At 42.5% G+C, this 19999-nt stretch overlaps 1 protein-coding gene across 3 annotated transcripts in view; it reads right to left on the bottom strand.

Annotated features, from left to right (window-relative positions):
• Nucleotides 1-19999, bottom strand: part of APBA1 (amyloid beta precursor protein binding family A member 1) — a 233941-nt gene that overhangs the window by 33717 nt on the left and 180225 nt on the right. For all 3 annotated transcript variants that reach the window (XM_015093185.4, XM_042243368.2, XM_042243367.2), the window contains exons 3-5: nt 11779-11874; nt 7405-7444; nt 3853-3998 (exon numbers count right to left, since the gene is read on the bottom strand). In XM_015093185.4, coding sequence (XP_014948671.2) covers nt 3853-3998; nt 7405-7444; nt 11779-11874 — 282 coding nt within the window. The remainder of the gene's footprint in view (nt 1-3852; nt 3999-7404; nt 7445-11778; nt 11875-19999) is intronic.

The following is a 19999-nucleotide window of genomic DNA, read 5'->3' as shown; positions in this document are numbered from 1 at the left end:
AGTCGTATCTGACTCTTTACAATCCCATGGACTGCAGCCCACAAGGCTCCTCTGTCCATGGAACTCTCCAGGCAAGAATACTGCAGTGGGTTGCCATTCACTTCTCCAGGCAATCTTCCTGACCCAGGGATCAAACCTGGGTCTCCTGCAGTTGCAGGCAGATTCTTTACCATCTAAGCCACTAGGGAAGCCAATAAATTGTCAATAGTGCTATCAAAAGTTGCAGCATGGGCTTCCTGTGCAGTGATGGGTAATGAAGGGCAGGGCCAGCGCTGACCTTGTCTACTATTCAGGGCGCAGCAGAGCCTGGGCACGTTCGTGAGACGAGCACCAGCCCTGGAGGAGGGGTGTGGGAGCGGGGGTAGAGGGACGTGAAGTACCACCCCTGCTCTGTGTGACCTCCACGACCTCCGTGGTTGCTGCTCTCTCCTCCCTCAGGCTTCCAGGCAGTGTCTCACCTCACAAGGGCGCCCCACACTCCTGTGGCCTTTTGATCCTGACACCCCTTTCTCCTCCTCTGGCACCCCCTTGTACATCTGCTGGCTTAATTCACTTCTCATTTGCGCTGCTGAACTTGAGGGTAAGGATCTCACCTTATAAATCACTATTTTTCCTCCCTCCCAGGACCCTGCACAGCCTTGCACACATAAATGCTCAACAAATATTCTTCCCTTGATGAAGAGAGTTAAGGACTCTTGCTTCTCGTTCCACACTGCCATACAAAGCTCAGGATGAAGCCTGGGGATGTGTGAGAGAGAAGACACATAAAGGGAACAGTCCCTTGAGGAGGGAGTTGACTCTGACCAATGGAAACTTGACAGAACCAAATCTGGCAAGTCCTAAGCTACTTCAACTTGCTCGACGTCCCCAGCTCTGATTTCAGTGGTGATGAAATGCCTGCGCCTCTAGCTGAAAACAGCCTCAGGGGCTCACGCCCAAATGACACGATGGCACCGTCAGGGTCCCTGTCACCACCGGCTTAGCCATGGTTCTAGGGGCACTAGCGTCGTTGTGGGTATTCTAGAGGCTGCATTTCCATGGGGTCAGACCAGTTCAAACCAGTTCAAGCTAGTTTGGCTGGTTCAAACTAGCTGTGAATGACTTAAAACTAGACAAAAGTGATTTCAGGGATCAAACAAGCTTGCTCCTTTTAAATCTTGACAAAACAGATGCAAACAGGTTATGACTGGTTTGAACCGAGTTAGCCTTGCACTGACTTGGTTCAGATTAGCCAGAGAAGATCTGATCAACTGCTTACTTTTAGGTGAAGCAAGCCAGTTCAGTTGACTGCGGCTCAGATCATGAACTCCTTATGGCCAAATTCAGACTTAAATTGAAGAAAGTAGGGAAAACCTCTAAACCATTCATGTATGACCTAAAACAAATCCCTTACAATTATACAGTGGAAGTGACAAATAGATTCAAGGGATTAGATCTGATAAAGTGCCTGAAAAACTATGGACAGAGGTTTGTAACACTGTACAGGAGGCAGGGATCAAAATCATCCCCAAGGAAAAGAAATGCAAAAGGCAAAACGGTTGTCTGAGGAGAGCTTACAAATGGCTGAGTGAAGACTAGAAGCGAAAGGCAAAGGAAAAAAGGAAAGATATCCATCTGAATGCAGAGCTCCAAAGAAGAGCAAGGAGAGGTGAGAAAGCCTTCCTCAGTGATCAGGGCAAAGAAATAGAGGAAAACAACAGAATGGGAAAGACCAGAGATCTCTTCAAGAAAATTAGAGATATCAAGGGAACATTTCGTGCAAAGATGGGCACAATAAAGCACAGAAACGATATGGACCTAACAGAAGCAGAAGATATTAAGAAGAGGTGGCAAGAATACACAGAAGAGCTATACAAAAAAGTTCTTCATGACCCAGATAATCACGATGGTGTGATCACTCACCTAGAGCCAGACATCCTGGAATGCAAAGTAAACTGGGCCTTAGGAAGCATCATTATGAAGAAAACTAGTGGAGGTGATGGAATTCCAGCTAAGCTAAGCTATTTCAAGCCCTAAAAGATGATGCTGTGAAAGTGCAGGACTCAATATGGCAACAAATTTGGAAAACTCAGCAGTGGCCACAGGACTGGATAAGGTCAATTTTCATCCCAATCCCAAAGAAAGGCAATGCTGAAGAATGTTTGAACTACTGCACAATTACACTCATCTCACACGCTAGCAAAGTAATGCTCAAAATTCTCCAAGCCAGGTTTTAACAGTACATGTACTGAGAACTTGCAGATGTTTAAGCTGGATTTAGAAAAGGCAGAGGAACTAGAGATCAAATTGCCAACATCTGTTGGATCATAGAAAAAGCAAGAGAGCTCCAGAAAAGCGTCTACTTCTACTTTACTGATTATATCAAAGCCTTTGACTGTAGATCACAACAAACTGGAAAATTCTGAAAGAGATGGGAATACCAGACCACCTGACCTGCCTCTTGAGAAATCTGTATGCAGGTCAAGAAGGAACAGTTAGAACCAGACATGCAACAATGGACTGGTTCAAAACGGGGAAGGAGTACGTCAAGGCTATATATCATCACCCTGCTTATTTAACTTACACGCAGAGTACATTAAGCAAAATGGTTGGCTGGATGAAACACAAGCTGGAATCAAAATTGCTGGGAGAAATATCAATAACCTCATGTATGCAGATGACACCACCCTTATGGCAGAAAGCAAAGAACTAAAAAGCCTCTTGGTGAAAGTGAAAGAGGAGATTGAAAAAAGTTGGCTTAAAACTCAACATTCAAAAAACAAAGATCATGGCATCTGGTCCCATCACTTCACAGCAAACAGATGGGGAAACAGTGGAAAGGGTGATAAGACTTTATTTTCTTGAGCTCCAAAATCACTGCAGGTGGTGACTGCAGACATGAAATTAAAAGATGCTTGCTCCTTGGAAGAAAAGCTATGACCAACCTAGACAGTATACTAAAAAGCAGAGACATCACTTTGCTGACAAAGGTCCATCTAGTCAAAGCTATGGTTTTTCCAGTAATCATGTATAGATGTGAGAGCTGGACCAGAAAGAAAGCTGAGTGCTGAAGAACTGATGCTTTTGAACTGTGGTGTTGGAGAAGGCTCTTGAGAGTCCCTTGGATGGCAAGGAGATCAAACCAGTCAATCCTAAAGGAAATCAGTCCCAAATATTCATTAGAAGGACTGAAGCTGAAGCTCCAATACTTTGGTCACCTGATGTGAAGAACTGACTCATTGGAAAAGACCCTGATGCTTTGAAGGACTGAAGGCAGGATGAGAAGGAGATGTCAGGGGATGAGATGGTTGGATGGCATCACTGACTCAATGGACATGAGTTTGAGCAAGCTCTGGGAGTTGGTGATGGACAGGGAGGCCTGGTGTGCTGCAATTCATGGGGTCAAAAAGAGTCGGACATGACTGAACGACTGAACTGAAGCCAGTTCAATCTAGCTTGAACAGGATCGACACATTCAAAAGTAATGACACCTAGTTTGAACCACACTGTAGCATGAATTTTCAAGGCACTGATCTCTGTCAGCAGAAATGCAGTGATATTGTGCTCACATATTGGAAAGATAATATTTAAAATGCTGTCCTTCCTCATCTTTCCACCTTTCCAAAGCTTATCATCGTATATACTTCTTCCTCAAGGCTGGCCATTAAGAACAATCAAATTACGTAGCATGTATGCATCAAGACTCCAACACACTTTGCAAATCTTTTTTCTGTTGAGAACTTTGGCAGGTACAGGTATAAGCCCTGCCTGTCATGTCACCTCAGTCCTCTCCACTAAACTTGGGACATGTGGTGCGGGGTGACCACTACATTGGCCCACCACCCCCCCTCGAAGCACAGAGTACCCCCTCACCTTGATCCTGCTTACTGCTTCCTGGGCCTGCATCATTCGCACGTTTTTGGAGGGAGTTTTGTCTGAGAGCAGCTGGGTAGAGCCAAGGTAATTAGCAGCAAAAATGATTCCATCAATCAAGTCCTCAGGGTCACAAGGTCCAGGAACTGTAACACACAGACCGTGGTGGTGAGTGAGGCCATGTGTGCCCCTCATCACGCCCCCTCCCCTTTGCTACATGCCTCCAACACAGGTGGTCAGCTTCGAACACCCCTGAGCAGGTGCATCTACCTGAGACTCTAAGGCATCTCTCTGATCTCCCTTCACTATGCCCTCATTTTCAAACAGAAGGGAAAATTCTTCCTTAGAGGAGTCAACTTCACCCAGACCATTTACTATGAGAAACAACGTGAATATTTATTTAAACATGAAATATAAAATCCATTGATAAATGATGTTGTTTTTTGGGACGAGCACCATACCATCACCTCTGGCTCTCCTGTGTCTAGTCAGCTTCTGTCACACAGTGGGTATCAAATAAATGTTTGCTGGACAAATGGTTAGATGAGCAGAAGGCCATCTTGTTAGACAGCCTCATCATACAGTAGTTCCTCTGCTTGCCACTGATTCATATCACCTACCCCCTCCATTTTACCCATAATGGGGAAAATAAATATCATAAATCAGAAAAATGAGTATTTGCTGCAGAATGTCTGGATTCCCCAAAGAGCCTCTAACCTGAAGTCTGCAAGAGACTTGTAACATGACCTCAGAGTTGTGGTCTTGTGCTAATAACCTTGTTGACTTACCCGCTATAACGTGCCCAGCCTGCATCCACATACATACCAATTCCAAGGAAGTTTGGAATATCCTGTTCTCATTCACCAGCCTTTAATTTTAAATATTTAAAATGGAAGCATCTGATTCTAACCAGTGCTGTTGTTTAGTTGCTCAGTTGTGTCTGAGTCTTTTGTGACCCCATGGACTGTAGTCCATCAGGCTCCTCTGACTGGGATTTCCCAGGCAAAAAGACAGGAGTGGATTGCCATATCCTTCTCCAGGGGATCTTTCTGATCCAGGGACAGAACCCATGTCTCCTGCATTGGCAGGCAGGGTCTTTACCACTGAGTCACCTGGGAAGTTTGATTCTAACCATGATCACCTATAAACCCCACTGGAAATTAAAATGTGTTGGGACTAATACATAACTTTACAACAGATGTGATAAGAAAGGCATTTTAATTCTGCAATGAAAACATATGTATTTTCTTTGGCTTGAATGCTATATTTGGAAAGACTAAAATATACTTTTTAACCCACTGTTAAAAACTCAGGGTCTTAAATTAGACAACTCGAAATGGAAACAATTTGCTTTTTCCTCTTGAAGAGCTAATCTGGAATGATTTTTTATTTTTATCCTTACACATCAAGCTCATCTTGAGTTTAAACAGCTGGTTCCTGTGATAAGCTGCTTATCAGGGTACAGACAACGTAATCTATTTGTTTTCCTAAAACCACGGTGCTGGTAGAAAAAAAGAAATTAACTGTTTTAGGAGAGGTCTTCACAAAGCATCTGCGTAGAAATTAAATCAGGAAACCTGTTAAGTTTTCTGATTCTCAATCTTTCTGAGAAAGGTTTCTGGACAAACACTGAGGGGTACAGCCAAACCTGCCTCTACCACATACCAGTCATTTCTGTGCTTCTTGAAAGACACATGCTTCCTGCCCTGAAGGTTTTACAGATATGAGCAGAATTCAGGTTATTTACAATGTATAACTTTAGTTATATAGCAGGGAAGCACTGTCAAAGTAAAATAATACATGGACAAGTTTGGATCTATACTATGTCTTGTAAAAAGTAAAATATCATCATAAATCCCAGTGACGGATTTATAATGTTAGATAAATATAATCATTTTTGACAAACAAGAGAAAAAAAGGCCTCATCCGGAATGGCAACTTTTAAAAAACTTCCATTTATTTTGTGAAAATAATGAATGTTAAAAAAAAAAAAAAGAAACATCTTCTCTATGGGACTTCCACTATCATATATTCATTGGTGGGTTTAGCTCTCCTTACTGAAAAGGGTCCCTTTTCAACCACAGTAAGTATGAATATGCAGATATGTTTAAGAGTAATCCAGGTGATATTTAAGCGACTATATAAATGTCAAGAAGCTGAGAGAGAGAAATATTGGACCTAAACAAATACATATTTGAGATACAATTTTATGTCAATTATTTTCTGGGGAAATTGACTAGAATCAAATGTCACTGTATTATACTCACAAAAAATAATCCTAATTTCATTTTATGCTTAGTGCTAGTGTAACTTTTTTAAAGGTAAAAAAATTAAAGTTATAGTTCTCCTAAGCCAAAGAATTGCAGACTTTCCTTTTCAGCGATGCCTCTGTGTTGCTCTCTGGGTGAACAAGCACACACATTATATCTTCACATTCATGTTGATGCTGAGCTTGGAAATCTTGAAGAAGAATAGTTTCTAAATTCCTCAAAACTCCCCCAAGTGCTCTTGTGGAGTTCTGGATCTTTGCAAAAACAATGCATACAATTTCCAGGTTACTCAAGAAAGAAACAAGCTTGTCCTGGGCTTCAGGCCCAAGGGTTCAGAGGAAGGTTTATGGATTCACGTAACTCTCGGGCAGTGGAACATACATAGAACCTAAAGGTCAGACACAATGTCTGGGTATCCTATGGCCCCCAGAAAACCCTCCTTCAAGAATATGATAATCCCCCTGCTCCCTCAAATCATCTGCCATCCTCCCTGGTAGAGGATCAGTAGCCGTACCATGTGTGTGGTCTGACCTCAAGTTGCGGCGCCTAGTCTGCACCGAGTTTTGGCCCCACCAGATCTGTTGATGGAGTACACTTGGCCAGTGAATAACCTGCGCGACCACGTGTGGCTCTCCTGCATAGATTATCGATCCCATGGAGAATGGTGAAGTTAAGACTGCCGGTTTCCAGCCTGTCTCTGAGACTCTCACTGAAGGATCTAGGGAAGGCTGCTCACCCTCACTCCATGCCTTAGTTCTCATGCATTACATGGGGATAATGATAAAAGCCACTTCACAAGATCAATCTGAGGATTCAATTAGTTATCAGTACCTGGGAGAGTTAAGAGAGGTTGATAAGTGTTACTATTATTAGCTCACCCAAGCAAGAGACAGGAATTACTGGGAATTTTTTATTTTTTTAAACTTCCCCGTTAGTTAAACACTGTTTCTAATTGAATGGTTCCTGATAAATGCAAGAGGTATACTGGATTGGAAATAAGGAGACATGGGTTTTGAATCCAATATGGCCAGTTCTAGGCTAGGCAAAACCCCCCAGACAGCCCCAGCCTGTCTTCTGGACAGAATCAGCAAGGGCAAGGAGGAGGGTCTTTTGAGAGATTCATGGCTATTGCTGTTTTAGTCTAAGATTCTAAGACTGAAGACTGAATAAGTGACTCTGTGGCCTTTCCCACTAGTATCTTACAGCCCAGTTCTTCCAATACTCAAAATGCTAAAAGATTCATGAATGACTCAATGTTCAGTATTTCCTTTTCAGCTCTTACCTTCAACGTAGGTTGGGAATGAAGCCAAGCTTTTTCTTGACTGTAATTAAGACAAAAAGTTTCAAAAAGGGCAAAGCATCATTAAAAATGCATTAACACAACCATCCATGCAAAATGAAAAATAAATATATCACCAATGGCAGATATTAACCAGATGTCAACTATTTTTGGCTACGGACAATGAAGTGTGAATAAATATATGCATTTATTATTAAAAGCTACCTGCAGCCCAGAACCATCCATTCATATTTTAGATAATCTAAAAACCCTACATCCCACAACCAGAGAAATGTTTATCTTAAAAAATAAATGGACCAAAATTCAAAATCAGCAGTAACAATTAAAGGCTCAATTTATATTTGTAAGAATCTAGGTGTGTGAGAAACTGTTGATTAGTAAAGGCACCAATAATATGATTATATGTTAAAATTAAGAATTCCCTTTGAGAATTTTATTCCACTTTAGGTCTTTGCAGGGCAAATTTTATTTGTACTTTAGGTCTGATCTCTCACTGTGCTAAAAATGGTTGCTAGGGTTTTTCTTTTATCTCTTCCTTTCATCTCTTACTGGTGTATTTTAGTTTAAAAATTCCATTACATAAGTCATTATTATGTGTTACCATGTATTATATATTATTCTTAAAATAAGAGTCCAATAAACAAAGACGTTTAAGAAGCAGTTAAAAAATCTGTCACAATAATGATTTATGTAATGGAATTTTTTATATTAAGTAAAACCCCATAGCAAAGGTTAGTCTCCCAACAGCATCCTTGAAGTGGATATAATCAGTTAGAAAGTTTACAGAACCTGACTGGATGACAGTTTAAATGCCAGCTCTCAGAGGACCAACACTTAACCCTTGGTTCCTTTCACAAGCAAATGTCCCAGAGATAACTCTCAGTGGAATAAGCGTCAGTAATTCATTTCTACTTCAACCATAACAGAATTTGCAGCTGACAGTCTGGGGCAGGATGAGGTGAGCGTTGTAGGAGGGTCGAGAGCTAGTGTAGAAGCGTCCCTAAAATGGGCAAAATCAGAGTCTGCATGGCCAAGGGTTATCTTCAGAGCGCCTAGGGACTGTCACTGCTAAGAATCTACCAGGTGTTAGGTGATGACTTCAGAACAAGACTACCTAATACAACACAGCTGCTCAGCAGGGTGACTTGAATTGATGGAACACTCTGGGCTGCCTAGTGGACTGATAGAGGGAAGGGCCCTGGGTGATGGCTGGGATATCACGGGGAACAACTTCACATCGCAGCACTTGATATAGTTTATACAGTGCTCTTCATTTGGAAGATGGGAATGGTAAAGGGGTGATAAATTAAATTTGCATAACATTCAAAAAAGAAAAACAGTAATGTTAACTGTTATGTGAAAAACTGGAAGGAGTAAAATAAATAATTTTAAGACTTTAAACTCAACCCAAGACAAGGACAAGAATTCAACACTAATCACACAGTACACAATTCAGGGTAATCTCAGTAAACATGCTGGAGATGTGCTCACTGGGATGAAAAAGCTCCTCATACCCAAGGAGGGTTTCTGGTTTCAGAAAAGAATTACCTTTAGGGACACTAAGGACACAAGTTCACCAGGAATGAAAAGTTCCTGGCTGCTAAAGCATTTAAGGCAAAATGTACACCTACTGAACGTCAAGATTATGTGGATAGGAGAAAAAGGGAACTCCGATTTCAAAAATGCTTTACGTTAATTTTACTTTCTATTTACTCAAGTGAGAAGACAGGCCCAGTTGAGTGCCTGCTGGCTTAAAACTCTGTTTCTTTAAAGAAAAAAAATCTATAATTTCACGGTATGCAGATGAAAGCTAGCTTCTTCACAAGTGCCTAAGACTTTTAGATTAGTATTCCCCAACCATTTCCCTCTCCTTGCCCTCAGCATTTAGGGGCAATAAGGGCTTTATTTCATCTAATCAAAATGGTTTAAATTCCAGGTACAACTAAGAAGCCAATTTATATTTTCTTGGACTATTTGGATATTTTTCTGAATGCGAATCTCAAGGACAGTGCCCAGATTTGAGCAGAAGCTACAAAAGAATCACTTTAGTCTGCAGCTCTAAAAGCTACCATTTTCTTTAGAGTCACAACGAAGGGCATGTGGTTCATTCGTGTATTCTCTATTCATGGGCTCATGACTGGCTTTCTTTAGTCTCGAGGGCAGTAAACTTTTTTTTTAAGAGTTTTGTGAAATGAAAGAATCTATAATTATTGCACACAAAGAGGATTTTCATCATTATTTCTAAAGATATGCAGAAACATGTGCCAGGTCCTGTAGGAACTGGGAAACTAACAAATTTGCCTTGCTTATTATATCTGATGAATAATCAAATGCTGAATATTCAGATGTCTGATGGGCCCTTTGTTTTCTCACATGTGGACAGAAATGAACATTAGTTGATCCTTCACATTCAAGAATTAACAGAGACACATTCAAGAAGATAAAGGCCAAATCTTTGGGATGTTCAAGAGGTCACACAAATCGTGTGTAGAGCCTGGAGTCCTGAACAATGAAATAATAACACACAAGCTACCTGTTCATACAGTGTATGTCCTGCAAGTACTCTTTACCCCAGGGACAACCGACTGTGATGTTAAGAGCCTGGGCTCTCCAGAACTCTGGATTTTAAACCTGGCCCTACCACTTGTGACATCTGGGACGTAAGGTCAGTTACTTAACCTCTCAGCTTCCTCCATTAATAAATGAAGACAATAACTCCTACCTCATAGAAGTCATTTAATGCTTAAATGAGATACTATGCGATTTGCTTGGCCTGGTGCCTGAATGCTATAAATGCTCAAGAAATGGTAACTCTCACCACTGTTACCATCACTATGGCTTTTCTTCTTGCCATTCTGCCCACCTATTCGTGTGCTATGAATAAAATATACGGCGTGCAGGGACAGAAGAAACCACCCTGTTACTCCTGTTCCCGAGGCCTGATCAAGACCAGAGGAGGACAAAGCATATTTCAAATCTAAATTCTAATGTTGCTGTCATTTCTGAGACTGTCTCCCTGTGTTTGTTTGCTTTAATATGAATAGATTAATAAAAAATACTTATGCCCTGCATGAATATTTAATGGCAAATGCATGTGTATTCAATGATACGTCAAGGGTAAATTTTAACTAAGACTCCTTTTTAGAAGTGATCTGCCACTCAGGTTAAAATGGAGATCACTTTCTCCACTGAATTTAACTTCTTTTATCAGCAAAAGGAAGGAAAATGAGACAATCATTCATTATGTGGTTTCTCTCTTTCATGCATATCCCCAGTGCTGATTAGGCATTATCGATATTTAGAGCGAGCTGAGCCCACACATCAGATGATTGTGCAGGTCAGTATTGACCTGATGCTAGTTCATACACAGGTGGGAGGAGCAGTTAGCCAGGTGTAAAAGGACAATGGGTGCTGGAGAAGGCAATGTTTCCCCCTCAGGGAAAAACACCTGCCCTTTTCTAGCCTCAGAAACCTTTGTAGGAGCCAGCAGCATCTTCTCTCTCAAATATTCTCTGCCAGAGCAGAGCATGGCCTCCATCAGCAGGGTGACCATATGATTTGCGGTTCAAAGAGACCCTTCACAGTTGTACTTCCCAGCAGCCCCTAGCCACATGTAGTTATTTAATTAAAATGCAATAAAATGAAAAATTCAGTTTCTCAGCGCCGCTGGCCACATCTCAAGGGCTAGCGAGGCACACAGGCTAATGTGTGTCTACCAAAGAGGACAGTCCAGAAGCAGGACGTTCCCAGCAACACAGGGAGCCCTCTTGGATAGCACTGCTTTAGAGTGAGAAGGGGTGCTCACCAGGTGTACTGCTTGGACGACAAGTACGAACAAGAACCACCCCAGATAAACAGGACAAGCAGTTGCCCTGTTGTCAAAAAGCTATTTTACTTGCGCCTGAAATAAATGAGTATTTAAGAAACCAGCCCACTTCCCAAACCACACAGCAACTGTAATGCCATGGCATTGAGGCTCATAACCTCACGGCTCAACAGTTTTTGATGTTTCATGTTCAAGAGAATTTTCTGCAATCAAGGAAATGTTCTGTAAACTCTGCTTCCAGTACAACAGCCATTAGTCACGTGTGGCTACTGAGCACCTGAAATGTGGCTAGTGTGCCTGAGGAAGTGACTTTTTCATCTTATTTATGAATTAAAATGGACACAAGTGGCTAGTGGCTATTGAACGGGATGGCACAGCTTTAATCACTGAACTCCATGCTGGAGAGATGAGGGTTGTTCTCCCTACGGTACTCTGGGTCAGCAACTCTATGGGAAGCTGGGTAAAGCAAAAACCAGAATTAGAATAAAACGTAATGGACTGATGGCTTTTGAAACAAAATGGTATCCTACCTCTTTATTTGTGGAGGCTTCCGCGGGGTCACCAGGATGAAGGGGTGTGCTCAAAGACTCTGCACCCAGGGGTGAGGAACTGCCCGGAGATGGGGACTGGAAAACAGCAAAGAAAAACACAGTGAGACCTGCACAGGGAAGGACAGGGTGAACCGCTTGGCCTTGGGGACCTGGGGGGAGAGGAGAAAGTTGCACACGACTGAACATTTCAGTAGTGAGAAAAATTCCTGGAACGGAGCTGCCAGTGGTGCCTAGAAGGCTTGGATTTGTCAAGCTTTCTTTAAATTCCTGCCCTGTTTTCAAAGAGGCCCTTACAGTTCCCCTTCTCCCTCCATCCACCACCTCAGGCCAAGTGTTGAAACACAGCAAAAGCTGATGACCGCACTTCAAGCACAGATGAATAAAGCTAATAGTGATACTCAAGTGGTTGGTTTCTGTTTTTAAAACATTTTTCTTATTGAAGGATACAAAGACTTTGGATGCTACATGTCTTAAAAAATCACCTGTCCAAGATGACCTAAATGCAAAAGTAAAAATTAAAGCATAAAATTTTTAAAGAGGCAGCTGGGACTGGTTTTGATGAATGGAAACTGAACCAGTTGTAAAATATTTTGTCTGATTTAACCCAGCAGCCACGGAAAACAGATATTTCAGCATCCAAACAACATTACCTTGGTGACTCTTAGAAGAGTTAAACTCTTTGTTAAGCAATATGTTTAAAAATAAGGCTTATCACTTAAAATGAACAAACTACAATAAAAGATACAACATGGCTAAATCTCAAGAATATTAAGAAAAAGTTAAAGGCACAGAGAAGCAAAAGCAGTTTGATTTCTTCAAAAACAAGGAAAATGAAATAATTTGTTATATAAGGAGAAGGAAGAGAAGGATATAGACTTGAGGAAGAGAAGGAGCCTTCAAAATTACTGATAATTTTCCATTTGTCAAATTAGGTGATGAGAACACTTTTATTTTTTATAATAAACACATCTTTTCTAAAATCTATTTTTAATTGGAGGATAATTGCTTTAGAGCATTGTGTTCATTTCTTCCATACCACAACACGAATCAGCCCTAAGTATACATATGCTCCCCTCCCTCTTGAACCTACCCCCCACCCTATCCCACCCCTCTAGGTCGTCACAGAGTTGAGCTTCCTGTGTTACACAGCAACTTCCCAGGAGCTATCTTTTACCTATGGTAATGGATATGCTTCAATGCTACTTTCTCAATTTGTCCCATCCTCTCCTTTCTCCACTTAAAAAAACACTTTTAAATACTCATTGATCTACTTAATAATAAAAGAAAAAGAAAAAAAAAAGACTTAGAAAAGGTTTGGAAAGCAGGGGTTCCATCAGGCATGTTACTACCCCCAGGTCCCCAGGTGATGGGCTCAGGCTCCCTGTGCGGGCCCCTGCTTGAATGGATCTGAAGCTCCAGGCCAGGGAAGGTGTTTAAAACTCTCCCCAGCTGATCCCGAAAGATTTCTGCATGCTCCCAAAATCTGGGGGATGAAGAAAATCTTCAGGTAAGCCACAGGGATGCTTAAGAATTCTGTAGCCATGGTCCTCTGAGAGCAAGAACACACCGCTTCACAGCTTGTTTGATGGAAGGCATAAAACCTAGTCCAGGTAAAGACCTATTCTCTGAGGAAGTGTAGGGATATGAGTGAGGAGAGGTACATGCTGGGCAAAGAAAGCAAAATCACAAGAGCAGTAGCTTGAGCCTGCTCCTGATCTCTGGAGACTGAGCCCCAGGGAAAGTGGGGGTACAGAGACATCAGGAATGTATCTCTGCTTGGGGAAGGTGAACGTTCCATGGAGCATGGTGCAGAGGAGGGGAGGGAGCATGTTCATACATGGCGGGGGTGGTCACCAAGCACTGGGTGAAATCACAAAAACAATAAATTCTTTCCAAAAAGTCTCAGTTACAGGAAATACCCAATGAACTAAAGGATGATGTGGTGAGACAGAGTTACATGCACAGATATGGTGCTGTCTCATGTTGCTGCGAGGCCTGGATGTGTTTCCCATGAGCTGATGTACCTGATTCTGAGCAGAGAGGTGAGGACTAGCGAGCCTCTTCATCACACACGTGCAGAAATCAGCTGCTCCATAGTTAAGCCAAGAGGACACACATCAGGGTGACATGAGGTACAAAGTACCTGAGCCCCTTGGTCTCTGGATGCAAGAAAGGTGCCCCGTGTGCCTCTGAAAAGAACACACAGAACTTTTCATTTGGCACCCCCAGAGAGGTGGTGGGGACTTGCTGAGTTAGCTCTATGTCTGGCCTACTCAAAATTAATGGAGTAGTTTTCATGAGAATTTAATGCCTTTAAATTTTCCTAGTTTTTCAAATATGAAGCACTTCTTAGATATTTATGTCTATTTTTCCCCAAGTAATTTTCTCTGTCACAAAGATTTTAAAGGTCTAGTCCCTGGGGAAGCTAGCACAGCTGCTTTTTCTTTAATTGCTTGGTTTGAGGGCCAAAGTATCACTTTCATTAAAAAAAAAAAAAAAAAAAAACTCCCAAAGTATTCCATAGTGCCTATTTCTCTAATTAGTTTCTGTTGCAAAGCTTCTAAAAATGGAGGCTTTACAGTGCTGTGAGCACCAGGTCATCTCTGGATGATGTGAGAAGACAGGTTATCTGCAGAGCAGGCTGGGGTACAGAAGAGGCAGGTCAGACCCCACAATAACGCTTGGTGACCAGCGCCAGTCACCCACCACGGAACCCCAGAGAAGAGGGCACACGTGACTCTGGTGGGCACTGTCTCGCCGAGGCTCTCACGGGACCCACACCAGGCCTGATTAGGAGCCACTTCTCTTCCCTAGCCTTCCACATGCAAATGAGGTCCCTTGAGCTTCCGTTTGCACATGCAATTACTGACCTCCATCTAGAGCGTTCTCCCTCGTTCTCTCCTTCGAAACTGCTCATCTTGTTGAAGCCTTCTCAGACTCTGTTCAAGCTACTATTCTCCCCTGATGGCACGTCCCAGGTTTTGTAATTATCTGTTTCTGTGTGTGCCTCCCCTTTCCCAAGAACTCTTTAGCAAAGCTCTTGTGTTCATCTTGGTGATCCAAGTGCCTCGCCCTGGCACTTGTGAACATCAGGGACTCACTCAGTAAATGTTCACTGACTAAATGATGTCAATGTGGTTTTCAGCCTTACCATGTTTTCCAACTTGTGCCAAAAGCAGTCAACAACTACTCTCTTGTATTATTTTTGGAGGTCAGTCATAAGCCTCTTTCTGTTATGGGACCCCTACAGTGCTACATCTGCATTTTGAAGTAGAAAAGTAGAGAAATGGCCTTTGCCAGTGAAGACTCCGACCTTAGCTCCAGCAAAGTTCCTTTAAAGCACAAAACTGTCCCCAAGAGATTACCCTACCTGGAAGCCTACTACCCACCTACACCACTGCTGACAAAGTCTAAGATGGACAAACACCTTCAGAGCAGACACGGACTCCATGGAGCCCAAGCCAAGGGGTTAATGTCAATTCATCTCAAATGTCTGCTTTAAAAGTCCTCTGCCCCTCACCCCAACTTCTGTCTCTTCATATGCTGAAGAGTGGAGAGAAAACCAGAAATTGGAAAATAGTTTTTACTTTCAAAGAATGTATTGGAGGCAAAATTCAACCAATGATATGAGGCAAAAAGTAAAAACTATCATTACATATTTTTGTCTGTAGTTTCATGCTTTCTGGGTTACTGGATGGATATTCAATTTCAGGCAAATGAGACCAAGGGTGGGAAGCAAAGGTGGGCTTGGAGATTCACAAAGGTAAGTGCCATATCGGGTCTCTAGGAAGGCACTGTTCAAAGATGACTCGACAACTCCCTGCTCTGGAATTACAGGAGGTCTCCTTAAGCTCAACAATTTGTTTTCTATAGATTATGTTCTAGCTGATTCACCGCAGCTCTGGGGTGGTAAAAGCAGAGCTCCCAGTCTTCAGACTTAGGCTCTTCAATGCCAGGACAAGAGATGGATAATCCTGTCCTTAGGTCCAAGGATGCAAGAGCATCTGGAGGGAGAGCCAACCAGTCATTTTCATTCACTGGACATCTCTTAGGGGCACATAAACTGTTGATGGTTGGGGGAGAGATAGACAAACAGTTCATGGCACTTTCAGGCTATGCTTGTAGGGGTGAAAAGCAGTGCACGATTAATTGTTACTTATTTATTCCTCCAGTAGATATTTCAGCACCTCCTTGTGTTCCTAGCACTGGACCCAGAAACAAAGAGGCAAGAGATGTTATGGTTGTTCCATCCACCCCTTTCCAAGGAGGAGGAGGAAACGTATGAAGTCTGCGCCACGGCAGGTGGCACAGACATGCATTCATACACGGAAACACAGAGTTGGGAGGGCCCACTTCTGCAGGAGGGAAGGAGTATGTACCGGCAGTGCTACTGCACTGGGAAGGCACTGCTTCAGCTGAGCCCTGAAACCTGGACGGTCTTCGTGCAGCAGGATGGGACTGGGAAGAGGTTACTAGATGGGTACTAGAGACAGAGGCAGGGAGGGAGGCACAGCTCTGCAGGGAGGTGAGAAATGGGCTGAACTGGAGCCCCAGGTGGGGACAGACTGTGCCTACTCTCTGCCTAGAGGCAATTTTCTTTATAAGTCACTGGCCTGTTGTCCTCATTGGAGAAGCACAGCCTAGGCACTTTAATAACTATTTCCTGAATTGAACTGGAAAATCTAAAGGACTGAGGGGTTGAGTTACCATTTTGGTCTTCCTTTCCCCCTAATCCTCTTTCATCCTTGCATATCTGCAAAAAGAACAGGTTATCACCCAGAAAAGCTGACGGAATGACCCTGAGAACAACCCAAGGCCACGGGTAAAGAACCGCTGGCTCTCTCCAAATGGACAGTGCTGTTTTCAGAAAAGCCTAAAGACTGAGGCAGCACCGAGAGCAAGGCTGTGATGTGGAGAGGTGCACAGGGATGGCGAGAGACTTCTGGAGGAAATCTAGTCAAAAGGCACAAAAATTGAGCTTGACCTGGGTCACTCACTCGCTTATCTAACACGGAAGTGCTGGCAGTGTCTGGAGAAGCCCAGGTCCCCGCCTGTGCCCAAGGAGCTCCTGGTCTGGCAGGGCAGACAGACCCGTGAACACATGCGAGATGTCCTCTGTAAGGAATGTCACCGAGTCCCTGAGAAAACAAGTTACCTTAACATAAAAGCCACTAAGGAGCTAACTACTTGCAGGGTTAGTGTCTGTCTTCACAGTCTTCCCTCTCAAACACTAGCGTCTATCTGGTCCACATCTTTGTCAGCTGATCTCTGTTGACTGCTGGGACCATCTGGTGTTTCCAGACAAAACCAAACCAGAACTAAATAGCAACTGCATTGCAGGGCAGAAGTGCAAACACTGCAAAAATAAAGAAAAAGCAGAATTTCAAAACTGAAGGTGGTAAAACCGGAGAACTGCTCAAACCCACTATGAGCCATCGAAAAGCTGGTGGAGCTACACCAGTTAACAATTAAAAAGAGAAAAATGGAAGGATAATGATGTTCAGTTCAGTCGCTCAGTTGTGTCCGACTCTTTGTGACCCCAAGGGCTGCAGCGTGAAAGGCCTCCCTGTCCATCACCAATAATGATGTTAGAGGTGCTTCAAAACAAGCATGACTGGAACATCTGATAGTAGAGGCCCTTGGGAAAACAGTCTTTAAATATTTTTGCTGAAATGGTCCTTTCTGTGATTGAAAGGACTGTTTCTGATCATGCTGCAGGAGTCATGTGTGGATTGAAGGCAGTTGTTTCTAGTGCATGATTCAATGACTTTTCTGAGAAAAATTATGACTCTTTAAGTCAATACCTCTTCTCTAAGCTCATACAACTCAATAACAAAAAACAAACAACCCAGTAAAAAAATGTGGGCAGAACTAAGCAGACATTTCTCAAAAAAATTCATACAAATGGCCAATAGTGAAAAGATGCTCATTACCACGAATTATCAGAGAAATGAAAATACAACTACAGTGAGGTATCACCTCACACTAAGAACAATGCTGGAGAGGGTGTGGAGAAAAGGAAACCCTCCTATACTGTTGATGGAAATGTAAATCGGTGCAGTCACCATGGAAAACAGTATGGAGGTTCCGTAAAAACTAAAAATAGAGTATGAGCCAGCAATCCCACTCTGGGCATACATCCAAACAAAACTATATTAAAAGAGATAAGTGTACCCCTATGTTCAGAGAGGATGAGATGGTTGGATGGCATCACTGACTTGATGGACATGAGTTTGAGTCAACTCCAGGAGCTGGTGTTGGACAGGGAAGCCTGGCATGCTGCAGTCCATGGGGTTGCAAAGAGTTGGACATGACTGAGTGACTGAACTGACCCCTATGTTCAGAGCAGCACTATTCACAGTAGCCATGGAAACAACCTAAATGTTCGTCAGCAAAAGGATGGATAAGGAAGATGTAGTACACATATCCAACGGACTACTACTCTGCCACAAATAAGAATGAAATAATGCCATCTGCCGTAACCTGGATGGACTGAGATCATACTGAGAGAAGTCAGAAAGAGAAAGACAAATACGATATGGAGTCTAAAATATGACATAAATGAACTTATCTGTGAAACAGAGACAGACTCACAGAGAGAACAGACTTGTGGTTGCCACGAGGGAGGGAGGGAGGAAGAAGGGACAGATTGGGAGTTTGGGGTTAGCAGACGCCAACTATTACATCTTATATATAGGGTAGCTAAACAACAAGGTCCTACTGGGGACAGGGAACTACATTCAATACCCTGTAATAAGCCATAATGGAGAACAACGTGAAAAATAACATATATAACAATCACTTTTCAGCACAGCAGAAATTAACACAACATTGTAAATCAACTATACTTCAGTGAGATAAACTGAAAAAATACTTCTCTAAGAATTCATATACAGATGAAACTATAACTGACATGTTGTTAATCAAAAAATAAACTAAGCTTATGTTTGTAATTTTTAGTATGGTTTTTCAAGGTAAAGTTCTAATCAAATCCCTTTCTCCCCATACTTACTTTGAAACCTTGGCATTTGCTGTAAGAGAATTAATTTTAAGTAGACCTTTGAAGGTACACTGACATGAGGATCCTTTGGGACAGTCCCTCTGTCTCCCCTGGTTGGTTAAAATATGACATGACAGCAGCCATAACAGATATGAGCAGGTGGGAGCAAAGACCATCTGGACCAGAGAAAGCTTCCAGTGGAGAAGACACAAGTCTTCTGTGCCACAGTGCCCAGGACTTGGAAGGCCCTGAGAAAGGCTCCTGGGTTGTTGGGAAGTTAAAAAAAATAAAAAAAATCAATGAATTCCTACGACACTGGCCAAGTTTTCAAAGCTACCATGTTCTGGCTTTCCAATATTAAAGTCCATTTTCAAAAGCATAGGTGATTACAGGGAACACAAGTTACATATCTCCTTTGAAAAATACTGACGTTTTAATGTTCTATTGTGGCAGAACAAGTAAGATTGCAACTCAGGTTTCAGGATACTGAAAGGGCTAAGAGCTCAAACACCAGCATCTGGCAGACCTGCACTGCGTGTGAATCCTGGCTTCACCACTCACCGCCAGGTTCCCAGCCTCTGACTCTTTCGAGAATGACATGAGGATTGGGAATGACATGAGGATTAATTGGTAACAATGCACAGAGAATCAGCTCAGTGCCTGGGCATGCACAAAGCACTTAACCAATATTTGAGAATCTTTTAAGATTACAATAATAACAAAAATTACTTTGCCCTTATGGGAGAGTGTTCACAAGGACAATGCATACCCATGGGGATATTTTCTTCATCTCATCTTGCTTCCTTCCTTATTAACATTTTATTCATGAATAAAATTAAAAAGCACACAGAAGGCTCTATAAAAATCATGCCACAAAGATTTTAAATTACTTTATAAGCCCCAAGACTCTTACTGGTATAATGGCAAGAATAGCTCATTACTGGCTATGGCTAGGGGGTACACACAATGACTGCATGAAGTTTCTGGCATGTTCAATTCAAGACAGCATGTTGGAGCATGAAGACTGAGTATGATGCTATTATGGTGATTGATTTACAAAAGGGAGCCATGTTCGTATTCACTGCTCTAGGGTTAAATGACAACAGCTCACACAGACCGTGACACACTGATACACTGCACTGTTTAGGACGCCTGCTAGAAGATCCCAGCTGCCTCCAGCCAAGTCTGATGAATCCCAGC

This window comes from Ovis aries, chromosome 2 (assembly GCF_016772045.2).
Source record: "Ovis aries strain OAR_USU_Benz2616 breed Rambouillet chromosome 2, ARS-UI_Ramb_v3.0, whole genome shotgun sequence".
Lineage (NCBI taxonomy): Eukaryota > Metazoa > Chordata > Mammalia > Artiodactyla > Bovidae > Ovis > Ovis aries.
Note: the sequence above shows the minus strand (reverse complement) of the source record. Positions and strands in the feature narration are given on the sequence as shown.